The sequence below is a fragment of the Ischnura elegans genome, chromosome 10, assembly GCF_921293095.1.
Source record: "Ischnura elegans chromosome 10, ioIscEleg1.1, whole genome shotgun sequence".
In the NCBI taxonomy this organism is placed as follows: domain Eukaryota; kingdom Metazoa; phylum Arthropoda; class Insecta; order Odonata; family Coenagrionidae; genus Ischnura; species Ischnura elegans.
Window position 1 is genome coordinate 100249405 of NC_060255.1, and position 27219 is coordinate 100276623.

At 38.6% G+C, this 27219-nt stretch overlaps 2 protein-coding genes across 4 annotated transcripts in view; both read left to right on the plus strand.

Moving 5' to 3' along the window:
- Positions 1-19631, plus strand: part of LOC124166842 (dehydrogenase/reductase SDR family member 11-like) — a 49078-nt gene extending 29447 nt beyond the window's left edge. Inside the window, exons 2-6 of the mRNA XM_046544541.1 lie at positions 4087-4255; positions 11201-11330; positions 15349-15478; positions 16206-16370; positions 19464-19631. Of these exons, the coding sequence (XP_046400497.1) occupies positions 4087-4255; positions 11201-11330; positions 15349-15478; positions 16206-16370; positions 19464-19505 (636 nt within the window). The 3' untranslated portion in view covers positions 19506-19631. The remainder of the gene's footprint in view (positions 1-4086; positions 4256-11200; positions 11331-15348; positions 15479-16205; positions 16371-19463) is intronic.
- A 3925-nt stretch (positions 19632-23556) lies between these two features.
- The window catches only part of LOC124166688 (zinc finger BED domain-containing protein 4-like), a 34532-nt gene continuing 30869 nt past the window's right edge, over positions 23557-27219 (plus strand). Inside the window, exons 1-3 of one of the 3 annotated variants that reach the window (XM_046544335.1) lie at positions 23557-24355; positions 24919-25127; positions 25624-26002. In XM_046544335.1, coding sequence (XP_046400291.1) covers positions 24930-25127; positions 25624-26002 — 577 coding nt within the window. In that variant the 5' untranslated portion in view covers positions 23557-24355; positions 24919-24929. The other 2 variants (XM_046544336.1, XM_046544334.1) reach the window with 2 other exon arrangements.

The window sequence follows — 27219 nt, forward strand, 5'->3', positions numbered from 1 at the left end:
TGGAGGTAGTGTAATCATTGTGTTATAAAAATGGACCAATAAAGGAAAAATAAATGTAAAATAAATTTCTCCAAACGATAATTAAGAAATCTCCGATGCGATCAGTTGATGCATTCCTGAACTTGTCGAATAAGGATTGAAGATGAAACACAAGTCTGATGACGAGTCTATTCATAAAAGTTTAAGTTCTACTTACCTATCTATTTCAATTCTATCATTATATCAGCCCCCAGCTGAAAAAGTCTGTAGAAATTGCTTTTAAAAATTCGCCAAAATACCTCAGAATTTTTTACAGAGTGCCCTAAAAATTCCATAAAGCTTCGGCACACTTTTTTTACATAAAAAATAAACATGATTCAATTTTGTTGGGGGCAATTATTCATATTTCAAAACGAAGGCAGTGATTTTTTAACCCTTTATAACCCAATGTTGCTTCTGAGCAACATTAAAAATTTTTGCACTTTCAGTTCTATTCAGGAGATATTTAAACTACGTGTTCTTTTCTGCCGTGAAGTTTGATGGCGAAATCTGTAACTGCCACAATAATTATGATTGAGTAAAACATTTTCACAGTTTTCAAGTGAAAAGTATTGAATTTCAATCTTTCCCATATTCAGCTCTGGGTTATAAAGGGTTAAACTATATTTCATTGATATGAACAAACAAAACTGTACAGTATCTCTTTGGGTCGAATGGGTTTATTGTACCTAGATCAAAATCTGTAAAATCTCATCGGAATTGCATAAAAAATGCAATCACATTAGAAAAATTTACGGAAATTTCAATTTAAAACGTATAACAAGTATAGCAAGTATTCGATAAGTTCACACTGGCACTATCAGATGGAAGTTATAAAAAATCGTTTCAGATTACCTACTATTCCATTGTCGTTTCCCTGCCATTGCTAATTTTTATTCCAATTTTATGTTTCTTATATTATTTTTTTGTATAAAAGAGTTCCTAGCACCAAATTAAAAAAACTAGAATCCCTGCATAATTATATGACAAACAAGTAAAATCAGAGCATGAGCAAGCGAGAGAGATTTTCGTTATCTGCGAATGCCTTCAAGATTAAAAGGGTGAAAACCCAAATAATTATAACACCTATAGTAACAAAAGTTTACTTCTTACAATAAAAATTATATTTGAAATAAACACAATGCTGTAGCTGGGAAGAATTTTGGCGATACTCACCATAATTTGCCAACAGTTGAACATGTATTATACATACATTCGGCCACGATTGAAATGTCAAACTCCAACCCTTATATTAGTTCCAAGGGGCCTATTACGAACGAGCGGGCGGTACGCTACCGCCGGGCGGAGTTTTCGTTCGGTATACGGTATCATACCGTCCCTTGCGATTACGAATGGGACGGTCGGTAAGTCACCGCCGGGCGGAGAGTACGTGTCAGGGGGTCGGTAAGGGGCGATGCGGCGGAAGTGACGTTTGTATGAAAAATTCTGAGCTCCTTCAGCCCGAAAATGGTGTAGCCAATGGCAAGGGCGTGCGGTGTTCCAATTCCGCGGCAACTGTTCCTAGCAGACGAATATTTCGGCAAGAGTTGTTGGCAGTCGATAAAGACAATTAGTGGTATATTAGTGTAATAAGGATGAGTCCTTCGTTAATTCGCCTTAAAAGTTTGAAAAATGAACGAATTTTGCTCCTCAATTCTTACTTATAGGATAAAAAGTTGAATAAAACAATAATTAGCAGTGACTTGCGGAAGATATCATCAAAAAATCACGTATGAGCAGACGCAGGTAGTGACAAATTGCATGGCAGACCATCGAAAAATTACGATAGAAGTACTTTTAGGGCCAACGGGCAAGGTGAACCACTAATTCCATTTGAGCTTTGACCGAAATGCCCATTCTTAAAAAATATATGAAAATCCACCACGAATATACTTTGCTGGAGACCCTTAATCACAGACAATATGACACTCAACATCTGTGAAATGACAAAATATCTGTTGCTCTGCATTCCTTTCGTGTAAGTAACGGGGTTTGGAAACCTAATGCCAATTCAGAGAACAAGAAAGGCACTTTTAAAAATAATGAAAAATAACTTTTTGGCTGTTATCTATGAAAAGCAACGGAGAATTAAAAAACACAAGATATGCACTACTGATTACAAGAAAATTTTATTTCAATATAATGTCACAGAGTTTCACCATTTCTTTGGTTTATTCACGGGTACACAACCACAGCAAAACAGTCTGCCCACAATAAACATGTGAGATCGCGAATCGGTTCTGCGGCAATCACACACACAGGCTACAACTTATTTCAATATTTCAGGTAAAATCCACAATCGATACAAGCTCACACCATTATAAATAATGGTAAATAGGCAAATACGATCATCAAAAACTGGAAGTCACTACCATTCTTATATTCATTACGTAAACCTTACAATCAAGAGCTCGCTATGATGAAAACAATTATTTAATCACTGATTTTAAGCCTCACATTATCCTACGCAACTGGCACAGGTGACATTTCTCACTAAAACTCCTTGGTACGATTGATATACTAGTATAAACAAATTTCACACATGGCTTTGAACTTGATAGCTTGGTCGTGAACTGTAATCTCTGCGGTGAATGACGAAGGTAAAAACGCCACTGACAATTTTGAATTTTTACATTACTATCAGACACTTCTCGATAGCGTAAACCACTGTTTACAAACCAACCACAATGGAACAGTGATAATTGCAGCTCTTGGCAGATATTTGTCAACCTCGTCAAACTTTGTGCATTACAACCACTGGTACTGTGATTAACGGTAGTTGTCACATTGAAAATAACACTATCTTGAAACAAAAGATGTTCGTAGAAATCTCCAAGCAGCGAGCAAAAGTTGCATTCATCTCGCAATTCAAGCAGTTATAACGTTGAAAATAACACTACTTTGGCACAAAAGATGTTCGTAGAAATCTCCAAGCAGCGAGCAAAAGTAGTATTCACCTTGCAATACAATGAAGTTGTCACGTTGAAAAAATAATATTTTGCCACAAAAGATGTTCGTAGAAATCTCCAAGCGGCGAGCAACAGCTGTATTCACCATACAATACAAGCACAGGCAGTCCTTAACGACGAATTTTCCGGTACCTATGAAGAAATGGAAGAAGTTTTTGCATATAAAAACATAGCGGACATTAAAAAACATCCAAATTGTTCTAATTAAATAAATGAATGAGGGTCAACTTACAATCAACGTATCCATCTCCTACGGCCGTGGCTCTCTCTCATCTCAGACGGCTACAACGTTGTTATATGGGTATTATACTTTTTTTGTTCAACTGCTCCAGTCGGCTCCAGTTTTATATTTTATACGCTTACTCAGAAATTAATATTATAAATAACACAAAATATGATAGCTTCCGAGTTTCTATCGTCGGATATTTTGTTTTAAAAACGCCAGCTCGACCCGAAAAATGTAAACAGACGTCCGCCATTAGGGGGTCGGTATCTCACCACCGGGGTAGCTGGCCGTGGTATCATACCGACCCCTAAGCCGTGGTATGATACCGACCGGTGGCCACTCGTAATCGCTCGGGGGCGGTAAACGCGCTTCGGGGCGGTATGATACCGCAGGCGGTATCTCACCGCATGCGGTGAGCCGTTCGTAATAGGCCTCCAAGTTGTGTCACGAGATAACTCTGAACAAGTAAATAATCATTTCCGAATTTGTCTTTCTGAAATCCATTGGACAATTTACAGAAGGGCTATTTTTTCACAGATTTAAAAAGGTAGTTCAACCGGTACGCTTATAACGAGTTTGGATTTTAGGGGGTACGCCGTACCGGGCCAACTACAGCACTGAGTAAACATTTTTGCTGGCTCACTCATTTACCACATATGAATGTTAAATTGGCATATTTGTTTTTACTTACACTTGACTGCGTAGTGAAAAAAGGAAATTGGACTAAATTGACGCATAAGATACTCATCGATAATACAGCGTCCAAAGAATGAAATTATGCAAAGGAAGGGAAAGAGTTTATCTATTCATACATCTATGCATGACTCTTCGAATGGATCATCAGTTGACTTGTGTTGTTGTTTGTTTAAACAGGAGTTGGGGGAGGAGTTGAGCGGCGAGAAGGGTGAATTCCATCCTTTCGCGATGGACGTGTCCAAGGACGATCAGGTGGCCGCTGCCTTCGACTGGGCCACCAAGCAACTCGGTGGCGTCGACCTCTGCATCGCCAACGCGGCCATGGCCGTCGGAGGGAGCCTCCTCGGTGAGCGAGTCAGCACCCTATCTCCCTTATTCCAGTGGCGGATACATATGCAGTCACTCTTTCATCGCTTCAATATTCTGTGTCCCTAGTTTGGTGTTTTTGCCCTCGCCTCCTCTTTTTTTTCTACACACTAATATCTTTGCCTTCTCCTTGTTTATTTTCAGCTGATATCTGGCCATTGTACTTTCCATATTTTTCAATTCTTTAAATCTTTTTCTATGTTTTCTTTAAAAAGTCCTCTTCAAAAAATTTTCTGTGAGGGCATTATCGTCAACAAATCGCAGCATACTAATTCTTTCTCGGTGAATACTGAGACCCCAAGTCTTTTCTTTGATTTAATTGACGGGTTTCTCGCTGTAAACATTGTAAATTACGGGGGACAGTGCACTGCCTTGTTTCACTCTTTTCCCTTTTCTTGCTTCTTCACAGTTCGGTCCAGATTTTATCACAGCTGCCTACTTCTCTATTTTTTATAAACTGTATACATTAGCAGAGGTGAATATTTTTCCATCGAATTTTTTAATTAGGGATGGTCGGATCGGATACCTCGGATCCTAATATCCGCGGATATTGCCCTTCATCGGATACATCGGATTCAAAGTCGCCGAAGACATCGGATCTGGATCCGAAATTTTAAATAATAGCTTCAGTGAATGCAACATCCCATAAGGGTGGAAAGAGTTCCGATTCTCTCTTCGAATGCGCCGTCGCTTGCGATTCTTGTCCTATTCATGAACCTTTTTGTTTTATAGCTCTCGCAGAGGTTACGTAGGAGAATTTCAGCCGTGGAAAATAAAATAGGCAAAATACGACTGGCACATAGTGTGACTCTTCCCAAGAGATTGAACAATCATCGGGGGAATCTCAGCGTGAGGAATTTGAAAATGCATTTGGATCCGAAAATATCCGATCCGAAAGATTCGGCTCCGAAAATCAAGTATGCGATCCGAATCCGGATCCGAAAAAAATCCTGGGTCCGTCCCTCCCTACTTTTTTACATCATAATATGACATTGTCTTGAATATGCGTATTTATCAGTATAAGTAAAACTTTCTTTAACTTTGCATGCGACTTATTTATTCGTCATTACGACAAAAGTAAAGTTAGCTCGAGATATCTTTTACGTCCCCCCCTTTAGTTTTTTCTGCATCTGCTCCTGCCTTATTTTTCCCCTTCTTCTTCTTCTGTATCGCACTCCTTTCTCAGTTTCAGAGTCGACATGCAGGAGGTATCAATCCGTATTGTAGAACCTCGTTTCATGCTGCGCTAATTTTAATCTGTTTTCATAAATGTCCGCAATGTGGCGACGTGTGCATGGCGATCCATTCACTCTCAATATTTGCAACAAAATGGATGCTTTCCATTCATCGACACACGTCAACTCGCGTCACGGTTTTCGTGTTCCATTCTGTATGTGTCGCCGACTGTTGTGACACAAGTCAACATCGAATTACGCGCAGGAATTGGAGAGTTATAAACAATTACCGCGAGTCGACAATAGTCGACGTGTGAGTCGCATGAATGGAAAGCGCCCGATATTTTCATACGCGAGGGATAGCATGGAAAAATTATGTATCCGATCGATTATATTCGAGGTAATTAATTTCTGTTTACGGTCATGATTTACGATTATTTCCCCGTGAAATTCAGATCGCTCTCCGGTCAGCGACGCGAGTGGCGACTTATGTAAACCCATTTAAATGCGTAGTGGGTAAAAACACATCTAGAGACCATTTGGAGAATCTTCCATTATTGTAATATTCGCGGAAAGTGTTTTTTTCTCCTCTTTTTGTTGAGGAAAGATCATCTAGAGAAAATGTGACGCTCACTTTCTTATTTGTAAGAAATGTGTTCCTTTTCCCTCGAAACAGTAACACGTTGTGCGTCAATTGCATTTATAATCGCCGTAAGCGTCAAGGGACCATTGGGGGCCCATTGAATTCTGGATATATCGCTTGAGAAAATTGTTAATTAAACTACCCAGGCAAGGAATATAATTATATATTGCTTTCTTTTTCAATTTATTACTGATTAGGGATAAAGGGAAAGTCAACCATTGATTAAAATTTCTCCAAAGGAAGAGGATATGACATTATTTCTCCTTCACAGCTCCAACTTATTTTGTTTTTTTCCTTCCTTTGCACTCACGAAGCATGTTGGTACTGTTTGGACACTTCTGCGTAGATAATAGTAGCGAAATGTTCTTGAGCCAATGCTCAACGTCGATGTTTAAACCTGGCTTAACTTCAAGAAGTCGAAAGAATTTCGATTCTAATTGACGTATCGAAGGGGTTGATGTATCGTGTGTGTGAGTGATCGTGGCGCTTTGCGGTATAAAGTGGAAGCTAAGAAAGAAGGACGAATAAGAATTAATAATAAAGATATCGAAGAAAATAGTTGATGCGTGAGCCTGAAACAAAGAAATTCGATGCTCAGTTTCTTTACTTATTTATATATATATATATATTTATAATATTTTTATTTCAACGTTGGAGAGAGAACAGGCCTGAATGATGGATAGAATGTGCCATGCCAACTCACCTGAAAATGTTGAAAACCTATAATAATGGTAAATAATTGCCAGAAGGGCCGGGTTGTGCTTTGATGAATCATTCATGACCTTTACCCTTGCATCACCTGCACTCACGTCTTTGTGGGATTCCTACGAAAGAATCGCAAGTTGATTTATTTAACCTCGTTGAGAGAGAACCCCTTTCGAATCCAGGGCTGAGTTAATCGCTTCAAATTCGCCGTCCACATTGACGTCCTGTCGCCTCGCGCGGATCTCATTTCTAAGGTTTCGTTTTCATAGCGCACTCACGCGAATTCAATTCGCCATTCCCTCTATCTGGGGACTGCGAAGAAGCCATTGCGAATAAAGAGCGACGCTTTTGGCTGCACAAACAAACAAACGCGAACCGAGATTCAAATTAGATACTAGCAGATGGATATGACGTAAACCTACTAAGCTCTGACACGCTCAATGATTAGAAATTGTTTTTAGTCTCGTACTTCGATCGAGTAAACAATGTATGCGTTTCTAGGGAAAAATATTGGTTTAACATCGCAATTTTCGTCACGAGGAGATTGATATGGATCACCATGGTTACATCCCCCAATAGTAGCATCCGCTACGCCTAACAACAGAGAAAAAATCCACGAACGTTACGATAGAGGAATCTCCAGTCGTTCTTCAGTTGTGTTGTCGCTCACCACGTATTTAAAAATGGACTTACAAAATTCGCCACTCGATTCGCATAAGGGCAAAGCAATCCGAATTTTACGGGGGAATAAGCCATAGTTAGGGCTAAATTACTGACACTTTCGCGGTCTATGTTCGTCAATATTAATAGAATTTGGGGTAACCCCCGTCAAGATTAACAAATGGACAACGTTCCCTCTCCTATGTCGGTTTCGACTTCAGAGCTGATGACTGTGTTGCCTTTAATGAGCATCAATTTTTAGGTGGGTTCTGGAAGAGAGTTTTTAGGACTTATTTCTTTATGCAGGGGGGAGCATAACTTCTTTTTTTAACTTAATAAAACACATTGTATGAATCAGAAAAATTTTATTTGGTTTTTAAAATATAGGTGCATACCTAAGGTTTTGTTTTAAATAGTCTTGAATATCAAATCATGTAGATGACGTCCTCCACTCTTGGTACATTGGGTATACCGATTTTTGGTGTTTGTCATGGCATTTTCAAGCATAGCAGGCGTTCTGTTGGCAATTTCTTCCTGGATGTTGTTCTTTAAATCTTGTAGGGTCCTTGGACGGCTCACATAAACATGGGATTTCAGAAAACCCCATAGAAAAAAATCACAAGGGGACAAAGCGGGAGATGAGACTGGCCACTGGAAATCGTCCCTGATTGAGATTATAAGTGTTGTGGGAACTGTTCCCTCAAAACAGCCATCGATGCTCTTGTGGTGTGTGCTGTTGCACCGTCTTGTTGAAACCAAATGTCCCCCAAGTCCAACCCATTTAGCCGTGGGAAAATGAATTCCTGTAACAACCCTGCTGGGTAGCGATCACAGAACATCCGCTCGAAAAGTAGGCCTAAACGGCAAACGCACGCTCCTCACTATTCCAACGCATGATGGCGAATGAACTGTGCTTCGATCAAAACTTTATATCACTGCATGTCGAAGAAGATTACAAGCGCTCTGCTACGACACCAACCGACCAATTGCCGCGCATTGCAAAAAAGGAAATCTATGTTCTAATCTATGAAAAAGTGTTCTATGTCCGGGCCTACTCTCCGGCTGTGGCGCTGTGCGCACGATTCGACTGCTTGTGACATCATATGCTCAGCAGTCCAGCAACACCTTGTCCGGTAGTGCCCACAAATATCCACATGGAAGAATGACGCCTCGGTAACTTAACTGGCTAAAGCACTCGACCAGATCGGGGGATCCGGGTTTGAATCCCGGTCAAGGCGGATGATTTTTTTCTCTGTGGATCTTTCGCACAAAAAAGGAACTTATGGAGCACCATCCTGTATAAATGACTGGAAGCCATGCTTCACTATTCTTCGGTATATTGATCTTGATAGAGAAAACGGACAGAAGATTATTGAAACATGACTTATAGCCATTTCTAGAAAGAAAGACGTAGGGATAACCTTCCACCACCTCCCACCACCTGTAAATTGATGTTCAATAAAGGCGACACGGTCATCAACCCCAGGGGTGCAGCGAAGAATTAAGCCTAGGGGGGGTTTTAGGAGCAACTAATACTTACGGGTGTTGGGGGTATTGCATACCCGCCAGGGTAAGCAGGAGTTGCGGGGGCCCTCCTCGAGAAAAACATTTAAGAATAATGGTTCAAAATGGCGAGTTTTACGGCTTTCTGAAGAATATTTGATTAATCCTGACACTGTGCTATAAGTAATACTGATCCAATTAAGTAAAATGGATTAAACTTAAAAATTTCTCTGAGCCCTGGGGGGCGGGGGGGTTTATCCCCCGTAACCACCCCCTCGCTGCGCCACTGATCAACCCTGGTGATGTCTCGGGCATACGTAGGCCATTTTTAAGTCTTAATGCGGGTTACCACAAAAGCAATCAATAAAAATAGGCCTGGGAACCAAAATTTATATTCGTACGGATGACATCTATTCAATTCATAACTTTTCAATTTTGTTCCTGGCGATCATAAACGTTAAGTTAATTAATGAGAATAATGGATCGTTATGCATTCATCGTCACGCAGCGAACATATTTTAGAAAACCGATTAAAATGGCGGCATAAATCACGCTTCAACAAGACAGACGATGAAAAACACACCCTGAATGGACTCACTCACAATCAGTTGCTAATGTAAACAGCGTGACGTCAGTGGTCCGGATAATACTGCGACCAACTTCCTCAATGGCAAAGTGTATGAAAGGGCATATCCGTTTGAGTGTACGAACGAACAGTGGCGCAGCGAGGGGGGGTTTTGGGGGTTAAACCCCCCCCCCCAGAGCTCAGAGAAATTTTAACTTTAATCCATTTTACTTAATTTGATTGATATTACTAAAATAATAGTGTAAGGATTAATAAAATATCCCTCATAAAGCCGTAAAAATCACCACTTTGAACCATTTATCTTAAAATTCCGCAATTTATTAATCTCGCACCTACCGCTTATCCTGGTGGGTATTCCATACCCCCGCCACCCCGGTGTTAGTTGCACCTAAACCCCCCCCCCCCCCCAGCCTTAATTCCTATCTGCGTCCCTGCGATCGAAAGTATATCAGTGTTGTTCATGCGCCATTTTTAGCCTACGAAAACTAATATCAGTTGTAACAGCTGACAACTGACAATGAGTAAAATCAGAAAGGCCTCTCTACAGAAAAATCAGGAAATTTGATTTGAAATTTGTGTCCAGCAAGAATGGAATTTCAAGGAAAATGTCGAAAAAATATTTTTTTAATCGTGTTTGTTTTATGATTTAAATGAAAAATTTCGTCCTATTATGCATTCAAGTTTCCATTCCCAATCAGTATTTATGATGGTTCTGTATAATTATTAAATTTATTTCATTTTATTTATATCTTAAAATTATCAATATTTGTTTTTAGTCTAGTATTTAACATTATATAATCACGTTTTTACCTTCTTTAGAGAATAATATTCCCTGAAATGCGTCACATACTTCTCGAGGCGAAAAATAGATGGTCTCAACCCTCCAGCACACAAGTTGATGTCGTCACTAACTCCTGCCGCACGCGTCATCGCTTCTCAGCTACTTCTCGTATTCGCACTTTTTGTTGTTTACACTGTCATGCGCCATTCCTTCCGTTAATTCATGATTCTTTTCTGAACGAGTTTATGAGTCGGATCTATACAACGTCGCCAAGTGAGCGGAAACTTTCGCGGCTTCTTATTTGAAACATACCACAAAATGGGTGAGAGAGGAAGCCTTTTTGTTGTTTTATCGTAACTTATCTTTCTCGCCCACGTCTACCAAATTATTTTATTAATTGCAATTTTGGGTCTGACCAGGGAGTGCCACTGACCAGATGGCGTTCAAACTTTGCAGTGAGTTTGAAAATGAAACATTTCAAGAGTTGTGTTTCTGCTAAACCTTCAAATGGGCCTTAGTTTTCGAGATATTATCGATAGGATGTGGGTATTAGTAAACATCCTAGATTTATGCCAAGCAACGGGGTAAAAGAGTTGCCGCAAATATAATTGGGGCAATATTGTCATTGTATCACGAGATTATTTCCTCGCGGGTTGAATACACTTAGGCGTTTACCTCATAAATTTCTATCGAAAATATCTCAAGGTCCACTGGTCACATTCCCTTGCGAGTGAATGACCTGTGTTCTGTTATTGGAGATATGCCACATATAAGCGGCTGCCCCTTGTGTCCAGTTTCCCGATTAACAGTCTGGATAAACCTGAATGGCGCATTGTAGTGATGACGTGTGTTTTGTTGTTTGTGGTTGTCAGGTGGCAAGACGGACGATTGGCGTCAGATGTTGGACGTGAATGTGACTGGCACGCTGAATGTCGCCAAGACGGCCATCAACGGAATGCTGCAGCGGGGAGTTGAAGACGGGCACATAGTCCTCGTCGGAAGGTAACAGTTCCAAAACAACCCACTCATTAAATTTAGTCTCCGAAATCGAAGAACTCGTTGAAAGTTGAATTTCATCGGAATTTGACTGATAAAGGTTAAATATTGTTTAACTTGACGCTTATATTTACTCATTAAGTTGCTTCAACTACAGCTTTCTTTGAATCGGATATTCCTAGTTATTGCTATTACTCTGCCACTCTAGTTACCTAATAATTATATGTTTCACTTTTCCAACAATGTTTTCCATATTGTTGTGGAAGATGAGTTATCTGTAAATACTTTAGAATTCCTCTTCTTTTCCAAATTTATGAAATTCCCCAATTATTTGTCGTCATGTTACTAAATTCGGACAGGTCGACATTCACAAAAAAATTAACGAACATTAATAATTGAAGTTGGATATGAATAATTATAACCTTTGAAAGTCACAAGTTAACGATACTAAACAGTAATTAAATTATAGCGATTTTCAACAATTACTTTCCGTCGCTAATTATAAGTGTGGATGCGACAGATTGATATGATTGATGCCTTAAGAACACACTCCAAGCCATGCACTATTTTATAGCGCTGCAAATTGTATGAACTGTTTTGTGAGTATTATCTATGACTGCGCTGCTTCATACAACTCTCACTACCAAGCACTTATTGAATGCGGCGCGACCGTAGTTGGACCCCGATAAACGCACGGTAAACTTTTTGAAAAATATGTAAAATTACCGCAAAAATACAATTTAAATGCATAATTTTATTTGTACTTACACCAAAAAGATATAATTAATAAGAAATGTATAATTTTACAGAAAAAAAACAATTAATTTGACTTCGATTTTGGACGATGAAACCCTCTTTCATACACCAATCTAACACACTTTTTGACCGTATACAGGCAACAATGCGAAATATCCGCTAGAATATTTCACCTTTTTCAAGAAAAATTCATCCAAATTCTTCTTATAATCCACACATTTCATCTAAATCATGTTCCAACGTTTTATAAATGGGTCACTTCGATAATAAATCCGGGATTTGTTGAAAAAAATGAAGTAACCATAGCGCGCGGTGCCAATTGGCAAATAAGGGGTTCCAAATCCGGTTCACCCTGGAATGCGCCCCAACTTATTCAATTTAAATGCATTAAGTTATTTGAAGTTATTAATTCTTTAGGCGCGTTGGGTGGCGATATTAAAATTATAGAATACATGGGTTGCAAACGGTCTGATCCGTCACATCGTCACGATCCATATAAAGTGTATTCAAGACCGGAGAGAGAAGAAGCGAGGAGAGGAGGATACGTGGGTCTTATTTGTACTGTTTGTGTACGTAGTGCAAGAATTTGAATATATGAATAATCGATAAAATCAACTAAAAAAGAAGTGACTTTAAAATGGACGCTAAGATTTGCAACCCATTTATTCTCCTCTCTCCGTTTCTTTGGCTGCCTTTAATCATAATATATATTGCTGCATTTATAAATCATGTTGTGTGCTGCTGTGTGCGTCATCTTTCATTACAAAATAATGATTTATAACCTCGTTATGTGTAGATTTTCGGTTTAAAAATTCGCAAATCTGATTGTAATCTATTGTTGTGGAGAAATCACTTTTTTTTGGGTCTTTTATCTTTAGTAAAAATGAGAAAATTCGAGCGTCATCTTTCATTGCAAATTAAGTGTTTGCACGCTCATACTATAGAGATTTTAGGTTTAAAATTAGCATATCCGCTTCTTGACTCTTTAGCTTTCATCTTTGGTAAAAACTAAAATTGTTAAAATTGTCAGAAGGAGTTTTCAAAATCCTAGGCCTTAAATAGCTATAGTTATTTGTATTTCATTAAGACGTACATTTTTTCTGATGTTGAAGTTTATGACATTTTATAAATGGAAAATTATCAACATATTTTTTAACGGCTCTCATCACAGTTCTCTCCATTTATTTCGGATTATCTGCGTCGATGTTACATTCCAATTCATCACATTTTTTTCCAATTACATCTCATTGCAATTCATAAATTTGGGAAATATTCGCGAAATAAGTCTTCCACTATTTGCATCAAAGAAGTATTATTAGCTTCCATTGGTCAGTCCCTAAGGGTTGCCATATTTTCATATCGGTCTTCTACATTCAAATCGACAAGTATTCACAACAATGTGGGGTTAAAAGTATGCATGGAGTTATAAAGGGTCTAGCAGGTTAAGATGGTGAAAAGTGCCCCCCGATATTTTGAAAAATAAAAAATATACACTTGAAGTGCATCCACAATAATGTTTCTCCAAAGTTTCAGGCCTCAAAAAAGGAAAATAACCCCAGAAAAAATTGAAACAAATGCAAATGGCGCAAAGCAGTTATTCGTGTTTTTGACCGTGTTTCACCAATTTTAAAAATCTGAAAAAAATTTAGATTATATTTCAGGGTAGGGGTAACAACATATATTTTTTTCGACGTGTTTATTGTTTCCTAAATTTTTTAATTTAATTTTGAAAATTTAAAACTTTTGTAAAAGTTGAGTTTTCGGTCAAAAACTTTTGAAAAAAATCAGGATGGTAGAACGTAATTGTATTTACATTTTAAAATCAAGATAACGATTTTAAAAGCTAAAAATCGTGTTTCAATTTTTTCTGGGGTTATTTTCCATTTTTGAGGCCTGAAACTTTGGGGAAACATATTATTTTGGATGCACTTCAAGTGTATATTTTTTATTTCCAAAATCTCGGGAGGCACTTTTCACCATCTTAACCTGCTGGACCATTTGCACGTGGCCACTTGACTGGCCTTATTTGACTCCTTTATGTTCATTTTTCAAACGAATTTTTTATTTTATATGCTGTAATTGTGTGTCTAGTTTTAAGTCTGAAGGTATCTCGATCATTAATCACCAATACATATTGCTGATCGAGCATTCGATTCCCTCGACGTCAACTCCTGAATAACTTTGCCCCGACTCACACACTTTGTATGCGGATTGCATATTTTCCAGGATGTTGTCACGCCATCAGGGACATGTTAATAACTTCCTAAATTTAATAGGTAGATTAACTTCAAAAGCTGAATAAGTAGGAGAGAAAAATGAGTGATTAGTATGAGGGTTAAAGCCTATGGTCTGTGGTCCAATTTCCGCGGGAGGGGATTTTTTTCTACGCTTACTAAGGGGTGAGTAGCATATTTAAAGATGGCCTTCAGAACCATCATTTTACGTAGTTATGACTTAAAAAGAGTGAGATTTGATGAAATTGATGAAAAGGAAAGAAATGAAAGAATTGAAATGAAAGTAAAAGCCCCTTTCAAAGGAAAATACAAAAATATACATCTCTTTTCCTCCAGACATTATAAATGCCCTATTATCGTTGAAGTCGATGATGAAAATTTTCCCAGTAAATAAATGCAATTATAGTACAACTGAGCTTCTTGAGAAATATTTTCTCAGAAAAGTGTTTGATTTTTTATGCATATTTATTGTATATTTGACTTGTCCTCTACATTATGAAGTCCTGGGATCAGTAAAAACTATCATTATATTATTTGCTTATTGATACCAAAGACTAAAGGGAAATATTTTTACTTATTATGTGCAGTACGTTAGCAGAGTCCACATTGACAAATTATTTTCAAAAATTAAATGAAATTGTAAAATAATTCATAATTCATCCAAATTGTAATCCAATGTGAAAAAAAAATCTTTAAAAATGTCTAAGTAGTGTGCTTGTCCCATATACTTATCCATTAAAATCCATAATTATCCAATATTCATCCATAATTATCCATTTAAGTCCAGATGTATGCATGGAGGTTCTTCCCTGTATGGCCAGATGCACAATATCTATGCATCACTTGGGAATGGGGTTTCATCAGTCAATTGTAATGAATTCAGTGCCCTTGCCTGTGTTTTGTGAGGTTGTGTGTAGGTTTTGTTCATTGTCAAGTGAAGTCAAGTTCATTTTTCATGCTCTATAAAATTCTAAAAATCATCTTCATGTAGCAAAGTGCCTTTCCATTGATTTGTTACTTCTCTTTGTAAACAGTGCCCTGGGCTACCAGGTTGCTCGTCAACCGCAGCTTCATTTTTACTCCGTCACCAAGCATGCTTTGCGTGTTACCGCATCATACTTGAGGCGTGAGCTGCTGGCCAAGAAATCACGAATCCGAGTCTCGGTAAGTTAGCCTATCTCTCTTCTGTGCAATTGAATTTTTAATAAAAGACTGTATATTCATGTAGGGTTTGATTCTGCCAATGAAGGCTTGAAATATGTATCATTGATTGCTCTTACATGGGTCTACTAAGGTGTGTAAAATGGTGTTTAAATGATTTGTGACTATTTATCTAAAAGAACTCGTCAATTATGGTCATTACTACTGTCGATTAACAATTTCAAGCAAGAAGTAAAAGGAAAGAAAGGAGTACCTTATTCTTCAAGGACATATCATTATTTCAAATAATCAAGTTGACGGTATTCATTGACTTATATCAAATTAAGACGAGGATGTCTGTCTCTCTTTTATTGAAATTAATAATTTACAGAAATGCTATGCTAGTGAGTTAAATTATTAATGGTACATATATTCTTCACAGAGGTTTCTTCATTGAGCGTTTTGGCATAAGATATAATTTTTTTTATTTCATTCATTTGTTGTCAGGAGTAAACTTGAGTCATATGATTGTCCCTATGGCTGGTTCTTTCTATGCTTTTAAAAACTCGAGCATGTTTTCAACTGTGTGGGTATCATATTCATAAAGTTGTTGTTAATTATTCACAGTTTGAAAGCTCATAGAGAAACGTATGATTGAGACAAAATTTGGGAACCTACCATGCCATTATATTATCATTGCTGCCATTCTGGGATTTAACTGTCACCTTGCTAATAATGTCTCCTTCCAAAGAACGTGAGCCCTGGCTATGTGGATACTGGATTTGCGAGTCGCGCGATGGGCGTTCCGAATCAGGTGATGCAAGGCAAGCTGAAGGAGTTGGGCATGGAGCCTCTTCAGGTGCAAGACGTCGTGGATGCTCTCGTCCATATCCTCTCTACTCCTCTGAGGACTGAGGTGAGATTGTGGAGGCAACATGATAAATACAGGCGGTCCCCGACTTTCGCACACAATGCGTTCCCGAAAACTTGTACGAAAGTCGAATGTACGAAAGTCGAATGTACGAAAGTCGAATGTACGAAAGTCGAACCATTGACTTCCATACTAATTAGGGGTTACGTTCCATAAGGGCGGAATAATATACGTACTAAAACCTTTTTTTCACGGATTTTATTTCAATTCACTAAATTTTAATAATATGTTAATAAAATTCCTCAAATAATCTAACTTCTTTCGAAAATACGCAGAAACTGTAAATAAAAGTTTAAAAAACAAGAACTTTGTTGGCTATATCGAGTGAAACTTCCTCTTGGCGTTTAAGTTGACATTCCACTTATTACATCCACTATAAATAAAAAGACATATCAAGAAGTATAACAAAATGTAATTGTTGAACCCGCACACTGGCAACCTTTTAATTTTCACACCAAAATTCGACATTCGGCAGGTGACATTCGTGATCGCGTATATTTCGCATGTTATTCCAAAAAGACAAACGGAATTCGGGTGATATTTCGTGCTATATCGCAATATCGTTGCTGAAGGTGTACATGAATTAAACAGCACTCAAACGAAAAAACACAAAGGCTTTCTTCTTCTCTTATAGCAGGCAGTCTCTCTTCCAAATAAATCACCTAGATTAGAGTCAACTACCAACAATTCCCCTCATTGTATACGTTCGTATTGTTCACATATACTGCCATTTGAAACAATTGAATGTTGGGATGCGCAGTAAACATCGCGGGAGTTTTGAAAAAATTACAGACCAACATCCGAAAGTCCGAATTTAGCGTACGGAAGTCAAGTAAAAGGTGTCAATTTTGAACGTACGAAAGTGCGAATTGTACGAAAGGCGAGGACCGCCTCTAAACCAATTACATTGACAGACAAACTTAAAAGAGTAGACAGTGATATTTTGAGGAACCATTGACCAATTAACACAATGGAAGAAAAAAGTTAGTATGGCCCACAGATTTTGACCATAAACTGACCAAGATTTTGACAAACTATGTCATTTTCAAGGTTATTTAACTAGTTAATTTCAAAATCGTATTAGTTAGTGCGCATCATAAGTAGTTCTACCTTGAAAATGATAGTCATAGTTTGTCGAAAAAAATATTTAAAAAATGTAACATAGTAACCTGGGTCGGCTAATAATAAAAAATCTGTGGACCAGTCTAATATTTTTCTGTCATTATGTTACCAAATTAACAGATATTCTATTTAACCAAATTCATGCTTTTTAAATTATTTGATAAATTTTAAATATTCTACGATTTTTTCATATTTTTAAAGTCCGACTAGCATCCTAATGTGGGTCACAATATTCCCTCACTGCCGAGTGTGATAAATCCTTGTACAAAATATTTTGTCAGTTGGCTCCCCATTGGAAATGATGTTTATTTGTCAAAATCCATCCCGGTATATTTAAAGCTGTACGGAAAGTACAAATTTTGTTTCATTTGCCGTGTTTAAATGAACCAGACGGCTTTGCTGTAGAGATATCAACCCAAATATGTAGTGATTTCTTCCTGGGATACAAGATAAAAATGCTGAGGGCAATTTAATAAAATGTGACACCATAGAACAAAAATATCATGATGCTATTAGGTTTTATATTCATTAGCAGGTGTTTTACTCCACTTAAGTTGAATCAGTTAACACTAGAAACCCCAAAAAAGTCTTTATGACTGGTTTTGAAGTCATCTTGCAGAAACACCATTCGATTTGCAAGCTTAAATTTTTTCATCTGAAATTTAAAGTCTAATTTTGAAATGAGGTTTGTTGGTGCAATTAAAATTAACCATGAAATCAACTTCGCAAACTCACTCCAAAACTGGTCCTCTCATATTTGGCAAAAGGTCCTCTCATATTTAGGATTAAGAACAACATCAGGCCGGATCCAGAATATTTTCCAGGGGGGTTGGCACAAGGGTCTGATAGGCAAACGGACTTCGCATATTTGAGATTAAAAACAGCATGCAACAATTACATACTGCACAAAATATTCTCTTTAATTTAATATGAACTTAAATGCTGGAGGCTCTTTAATACACAACACAAAACAAACGTTATGATGACCATATCAAAAGTCTTGTCTATATTTGAATAATCTGGGGGGGGGGGGTGACTTGCCCCCCCCCTAATTCCACCTATGTATTTGCCTGTCTAACTAAGATGGTTTAGCTCTTCATGAACCAATTCGTCTCCTTAAAACTGAAGTTTGGTATTCAAAAGTCACATTCACCAGTGGCAGTCAAATTGGGTCTATGTTCTGTTCATCCCACATAAATCTCGGGATACATTTTTCTCACAAAATGATCCTGGAATGTTTATTTTGATATGAATATCAATCCAAATGACAATATTAGTCAATCATTCATTGAATTGAGGTGAAATTACCCACATGTGTTCTTTCTCAGCAGCAGACTTTTGGTTTTGAGTACCTATGTCAAATGTCTACCTCTCATCAGTGGTGGATCTATGGGGGGAGAGGGGGCTAAGGGGGGTATAGCCCCCCCCCCCCTTGGGTATCCAATTTACAATAGATTGAATAGTAATTTTTTCCGACCCCCACTACCGCTGGAATTTTTAACCCTACTTAGCTCCCCCCTTGTCCCTATCCTGGATCCTCCACTGCCTCTCATAACTGACTAACTGCGTGATTTCGTAAGTCTGCTGTTCATGGCATAATATAATTGATGAGAAGGTCATTTGATCTTGAGATTAGGTGTTCTATTTCTTTTCTAAGAATGAGAAGTAGCCAATGAAGTTTTGATGAAAGTGAGCTGAATTTTTTTGTTGAGTAATTGGCCTATCATAGAACAAAATGGAAAGCAAATGTTTGAGAAAACTGAAAGCAAGAGAGTCCTAATTATCTTTGTCACATCATGTTCATCAATTAGCTGTCATAGATTCTGCAGATTGGAATTGGAAATGAGGCTGATTTTTTTTATGCCTAAGAAGCATACTCCACTACGCATTTTTTTGCAGTTTATCCATAGACTATTGCTGGCATCCATTACTAATTGTTTTGTATTTTATTTTCAGGTCCATGACCTTGTGTTCATCCCAACTGATGAAGATTACTGATTGAAAGTCTCAATTTTGAGTCAAAAATAGTCCTCTTCATTTCTCTTGCAGAAGGAGTTCCTGCTTATTGCATCTTAAATTTTTGTATCCAAAAATTTTGTTTTATTAATAAATTGTTCCTAGTTAAACATATAAAAGGTGGTTATTGATTGAGTAATACTGATATTCCTACCTATTTCATTGATTCATTTTATTTTTCATGTTGTCACATCATTATACATTACTTTGCTGCCTAAAATTGCATAAATCTTGGTTAAAGTTACGTGATGACATAACTGTAAAATGTGTGAGCAACATTACTACATCATGCATTTTCAATGGTGTAAAATTTTGCATGTATTATACATTTCGGCAATGCTGAGGCAACCAAGTCTGCAACGGGATGGGCTGGATGTTTCAAATAACAAAGAATATGAAGCATTATCAATTCTGCTAAACCCACTTGTATCGTTGAATGAATGTGCTTTATGGCAGGAGCTTGTCCTTTGACTGGGCAGAGAATGAAAGGTATGAAAAAATGTTGTCTTTCACTCAGAAACAAAATCACAACCGATGAAAACAATTTGGTGCAGGAAAGGGGTAGATAAGTGTGGAGCAGTGGCATAACTGTGGGGGGGGGGGAAGCTTTTTAAGACTGGAATCTGAGGAAGCCAGACTATTAATTGTTTCAATTTAGTAGCGATAATATGCACGAATTTCTAACACAATCTACCATCTTGTGACTTGTGCAAAAACCCCGAAGCCACTTCCTATTCAGCAGTAAGAATCGGTCAATCGCACTTCTATCAATATAATAAACACAACGTCTTCAGGTGCTAATAAGTTACTTTTGTAATTAAGGCCTTCCTAAAGTAACATTAAAATGTGAATATTTTCCAAACAGAGTCTTAAATACATTTTGGAAGCTTTTCTCACGATATATCTGAAACCTACTTTAAAGGCGAGCTCATCGTCATTGCGATCGGTTGTCACTTAAAAATTCCGTATCGGAAATCCTAGAGGGATGACCCTCGACGATGACCGTGATCACCTGCACTCTCACTATCACTGGAACCCGTGGTGAAAATATCATCCCAATCCAAATTCTAATTGGTTTTAAATGGGGAAAGAGCAACATATGAGAGAACTGCACATTCTTTGGGCAATTTTGGGTTTGACTTTCCCTCAAACACCCCATTTCCCCTAAGGTGCACATCAGTCCTACTTTATACGACGGCCTGACAACTTTTAAATGGATCCTTGGTTTATCCTGACAACCAACTAAATGGAAATTGCTGATCCACACATGTCTTCTTCTTATCTCCACAGTTTCCAAATCAAGGGCCACGGAACAGTCCTCTTGTGACTCAAATTTTTTTGAAAAGCAAGCAACGGCATAGAATAAAATCAAAGAATGCTGCGATTCATTTTTTGTGACCACCTCTGGATTCCATTCTTTTTCCATCTACAACTTCCTTTATCTTTCGGGGTAAACTATGGGACAAGATAATGTTTAAATATTTTCATTAATTTATAACAAAATATAAGTTCTACAAATACCCAAAAGCCATTTTATTAATCCGCACTGACGAGTGTAAATTAATGTGGAAGATGAATGCTGTAGACGTAGTAGTTTTCCCTAGGTTGAGTGGCAAAGTTCATGAAGTTGACAAAACGGCTAATTTTTCGGTGCGCGGAGTCATTTATTGCACTGGCCGTGTCTACATTTTTCAATTTTTTTGTAATAAAATAAATCAGAATTTATGATAAAATTTCCTTTAAAATGACGTATAGTTCATTATTATAGCATGCAGTGAAGCCAGGATATAAATTTGCAAAGTACAACGGCACATCATTTTGACGCCGACAGTAGAAGAAAACGCTGTCTTCTTGGCTGGCACTCCAATGCATGAGGATCAACGTTGCTCTATATTTTCATATTTCCTCCCTTGATTTTAAACATCATGGAATTTTCTATGTCCTTCCGTAACTGAAATTGAACAAGAGCCATAAATAATTTGAGTCCATCGTAACCATCGAGAAACACCTATCTCGAATTTTGTTGAGAAGTTGAGTTTTTATTTTTACGGCGGCCGAATTATCGTAAAATCTCAGTTTCAAGTTATTCAGTCAATGAAATATGGAAATATTATTTATATTAAAGTTATCTTCGCTCACATAGCTCACGGGTTTATCATTCCGTTTATTATACTCTTATTTTTCCGTAACGCTCATCCCGACAGACGGCATGCATCGAGGCTTTTCTTCTAATTTCCTCCGTGGGAATGCAGGCGAAATTTTTTCTGGGGTGTTATTGCACAGAGGAACAATGCACCACTTGCAATTTTTCCTTATTTCACCCATGTTCTCCTTTAAACGCAACGTGGCTCTTCCAAACCTGCAGTTACTGGGCTTGGATCTTGGACTCCTACTGAATTATGACGTCACGGCGCGCCGTAAGATTAGTGGGGGCGGTATTTATTAGCCCGCGAAACTCGGGAGACTTTTGGGAGTCATTTTCTAGTGTATAAACTGAATTTTAAGCGGAAAGAAAGTATATTGCGGTACGAAGTGTTTACTGTAGTATATCAGCATACTGTTTATAAAATGTAAGCAAATTCCCTATTGGAGGCATCATTAGAGATGTTGGTTCACTTACTTGATCAGGGAGAGCCTTCCATTTAGGGAAGGAATCACTCACTAGAGTGTAACAACCAAAAAACAATGTGAGGCCCATGCACAAGGACAACGAGTTTTTGAGATGCCGCTCCCCTCTTGACATGGGTTCATAAAATTTCTTTAACTCATTTGCAGATGGAAAAAGGCCATCAATAGGGTAGTTTCCTTCATCAAAGAAAACGAAAGGCTTTGACTGCGATTCGCTACCCACCATTATAGTGTATTCATAATACATATACAAATTATTTGGTTTTAGAAATACCGGTTTAGGCGAATGGCAATGGTCAATTTTATCCTCATTTGAAAAAGGCCCAATTGGCGCCCATGCGATGCCACTCCACGTGACGTCACAGGGACCTAGTTTCTACAAGAGTTAATAGGAGTTTTACATCGTCTGAGATTACCAATGCATTAATGAGGCACAGAGCTCAGGGAAACATGTCTTAATAATCACTTATTAAAACTGGCTAAGGTCGGAAAGTTTTCTTCGTTTGATAAGGTATTAATAATCCTTATTTAAGCCAAGCGCTACCAGCTAGCATGGTACTTTGCTACCTGCTAGCATCCTGCGTCGTATCAGCGCTCAGAGCCTCGCCCCAAGGTCACCTCACTTGCGGCAGCGGGAAGCAGAACGACGTCACGCGGAGTTTTTCCCGGCATTCATACTTACCCGTCGCGTTTTCGCGCGCTTGAAAATTTTCACTTTTCATTTAATTGCCAAAAATAGATATCGTCATATAAAAATCTAAAAGTGTGAAATACGTACTTCAGGAGTAATAATCTTTCGATTTAGGCAATAAAAAAATAATAGGAAACCACCCTATTCTTCATAGCTTTGAGAAGCTGATGAAAAATCGAAAAAGGATAACCAGTCTCCCATTATTTTTTAAACTGTCACAATTAATTGATTATACAATAAAATTGGCGAATGAGCTCATGTTAAAAATAAACATAAAAACAAGACGTTTTAAAAATGATCATATTCAGATTAAAAACAATTTATTAATATATCTTACAAATTATCAACAAGGAACAAAATTTGAGACGCAATGTTTATTTCTGGGAAGTTTATTTTGCCTCCCTGTGATCATTTGGTAACCATTGAAAAAAAAGGCGTTTTCTTGAAACTGAACTCCTCGCAACACAAAGCGCAGTCCAACCGGCGAGAGTTGTCCGATGGCACTTTAAAAGGAGGGGTGGAGAACCCTGTGCCAGCACGGTATGCAGCCAATCGCTGTCCCCCAAATGCACCTCACACCCTTGACTAGTCATACAACGTTGCCACATTGATATGAAGCACTGAAACAAGCCTGAATCACAAAAACAAGCCCTTTCCTCGAGTCACCAAAACAAGTGATCTTCCTCTGGGTCCTTCCATAGATCTTTTATATATCTGTATAAAAGATCTATGGGTCCTTCACGCTCGTCGTCCCTCCCGGCTGCTTTCTTCACCGAACCCTTTTGTTTACATCTAACATGGGCGTTTCGCTTTCTTACCTGGCAACCTTGCCCCTATTCCGAGCTAAACCCTTCTAAATGTCATCGGACAACTCTCGTCAGCCAGGCTACGTAGTAGAGGCACACCAAGGCGAGTTGCACGAAAAGGAAGTTGCACACAGGAGGGGAGTTGCAGTTTCTTAAATGTGACACAAAAGTTCTGCTGAATGGAGAGGAGGAGGAAAGTGCAGTGGAAGAGTAATTAAGGTATACGAAGAGTAGCAGTTAGCATAGAATCTCCTCGTTCCCCACTTGCTTTAGCCAGCTGTTACCATAAAAATATGTCATGCTGTTGGATAGCTTATAAATTCGTCAATAAATATTCCCAGCAGCTGGATTGAGAATTGAATCACCAACACTCAGCGCTGGATCCAGGATAAGGACAAAGGGGAGGTTATAGGGGGGTAACCTCCACGGCCGCCCACAGACTTCTTGTGGCCCGGGGTAGCGTTTGGGTGTTAGTAGCGGGTTGGCGCATGGGAAGATCGTCGAGTACCTATCAAAATGTATAATAAATAATCAAGCAATTGTTGAGATCGTTGACTTGTGGTCAGGATTCGTGAATTTTGCGTCATAAGTGATCAATATGTAACACTAATATAAGTAACTTGCATTCATCACGTTCCAGAAGCATGTCAGTGCCTGTCTGTTAGAAAAGGAATACGGGCTTCTATGATCATTACGAGTAAAACATGGTAAGTATTCTCCTGTAATACCAGTTTTACACGCACGTAATTTCACACCCTATGAAGCAAGCACGATGGGGCATTTCTAATTGCATCGCGTAAAACCGTGATCGCATGCGCAAAATGTAATGTGGGTAAATAGCCCCGTCCCCAGCCCGATTAATAACAATATACAACTGGTACGTGTGCAATTTCGTGCCCTATGAAAATAGGCTTAAGCGTACATATATGTCAAGTAAGATAAGCCTTTCTTGTCTCGGCGCCTTCAGCTGTTATTCACATTTTGTAGCCGACGCGCGGGCGGTTGATGTTTTCCCGTGGTGGAGGAAAGGGGTTGCGAAGCTAAATTGAGAATGGCATGCGGATTTCCCGTTTTCCTCTAAGCTGGAATATGTTAGCAAATATCTAGTTTGTGAAGCGGTCTATTCATAGTGTAATGCTCTTCCTTGATGGGCTCTTTCCGATAATCCTTTCAGTAGGTAGGTAGCTTTCACTTTGGTGGCCTTGGGGCCTGGGGCCATCGGAAAGAAAGGGGGACAACGGTGGGTTTAATGTTGGTGTATTTGCTTCAGAAACGTGGAATATGTGGTGGAAATCGCATCGTGAGTATGACGGAGGAGGCAGCTGGCACAGGCCCTGTGATTACCGGCGACATGATCGTTCGCGATATCGGACGTATGAAACTGTTAAAATTGAATCTCTTTTTTCTCATGATGTACGCTTAGATTGTACTCCACCACCGCAGGTGAGACAGGAAATGGACAAGAGATCTAGTTCTGAGGTGAGTGTGACTTTTGTTGATCTTTTTAGGCCCTTCGGGAAAATATAGTGTCAAATGAGTGTTCTTAAAATAGTTTTTTTATTGTCGTTTAAGGCCCTATTGTGCTTTCAATGTTGTATATTAATACTATACATAGCTGTCAAATGCCATAAAACGAGTATAATTATAAAAAAATATTCAAAACGTATTACATGTTAGTATAAGTACAGCATCATGAATCTTATTGGTTGAATTTGCTATTTTTCTAGTGTTTAAATTTATGACTACGTTCAAATTATATTTTCTTGACTTTCAGTGCCTTATAGCAATACATGTTCTTGCGATCCTCAATTTACTACCCTTGTATTTGTATTGTTGACAGCAAGATCATGAAAAATTACTTACTGAACAAAGTACTTTAATGTTTCCATATATTATAGACTTTATATTTACTATGATTTTTTTTTATTAAGCCTGATTTTTAAATCAGAATTAAATTTTGTGCACTTATTTATAGGTATCAGATAAATCAGATCGTGGTCGCAACAAGAAGAGAAAATCGAAATCAAAGAGGAGAACGGATGATTATTCCATTGTAGTGCCAGAGAAGGAAATTTCCGTGTCCCCCATTTCGGAGCCGTCGCTTTCACCTAGCCCTCCCACCGACTGCAACCTGTATCCTGATGAGCAGTCAATGTCAATATGCAGTGAAGACACAGTGAAGAATGACCAACTATTGATGTGCAGTGAAGACACCGAGCAGAACGTCCAGCTGTTGAAGGAGCAGAACGACCGACTGCTAAAGGAACGGAACGATCAACTGTTGAAGGAGCGGAACGATCAACTGCTGAAGGACAACGTCGAGCTAAGTGCCGGTGTAATGGATGTGTTAGATGGTGAGAATGCTGTTTCCTAAATGACTAATATATATTTACGCATGCATTAAATGTAGGGCTGAAATCATTGTAAATATCAGGAGAGTAACGTGATAGTATCTCTCGTGACACTCATTTGAGAGTCCATCTCATTGTTGTTGAATGGCCGTGACAGCGGTTTCACCAGCATTGCAGCTGGCGTCTTCAGGTCAAATTACAGTCGTTCATTTCCGTGTCTGCTTACACTGGTCAGATGGGGTGTGTCGGGATGGTGGTCATTTATGATCAGGCGAGTTCAAGGGGAATGCACGATCAGAGCTCTTGCTCAGCATGGGTTCGGACTGCCACATGGAATATTCTCAACTTTCCTGAATCGGAGGAGTCGTTTGAGCTCTATGTTCTAACGACAAACCATTGGCTACCTTAAATTAAAATTTGAGCTCCCGCCAATCAGACTCTAGTGCTCAGGCAATCAGTGGCTGAAAAGGCTTCTCCGAGCAATGTCTGAGCGCTCGCTCCAAGTTGCTATGTTGTGTCAACATTCTGGGGAAATTTCCACAGCTGTTGTGTTATTGCTCCATATGCTTTCTCCCCCTGGTATGTGTCAGGTCAGAATATTCTTCTCCAAGCAGTTGTGGAGTTTGTATTTAAATCGTGCCCGTTGAAGTTGGCATGATTTTCCACTATCTCAATGGACTCTTGCATTACTCTGGGGTAATAGCATGGTACCTGTATTAAGTGACCATTGGTGGTTCATAAATGGCCATCATAAGGGACATCCCTTCTGGTTGTTTTACAGGGATGGAGAGGTCTATAGGTTTTATAGTTTGCATCTTTTAATAGATTTAATCAAAAATAACTTGATTTTAAAAAATAGGAAAACGTACAGGAATTACACGGAGTTAAAGGCAGTAAGTTAGTTTGATTGTTTTATGGATTTGGTGGAAGTTTTCTGATGAATGATGATGAAGTTTTCATTAAACGTAGGTTTTCGCAGCGAGGGGCATCATTGCTAATGGCTTTTGGGAGCAGCTGCGTGTTGCGCTTTGTCGTGAAAGCTTTTGCGTCCATTTCAGGGTGCATCATCAGGCGATGAATGAAAATTCGGAAAAGGTTGTCAATTAATATACTCGTCCACCCTCCCCCATCCACGGGAGTAGTGGGGGAGGAGGGCAACGCTGACGTTAGCAGAACTCTCAGCCCTCTCCTTGAGTGGCGAGCGGACTCTTCCACAAGGC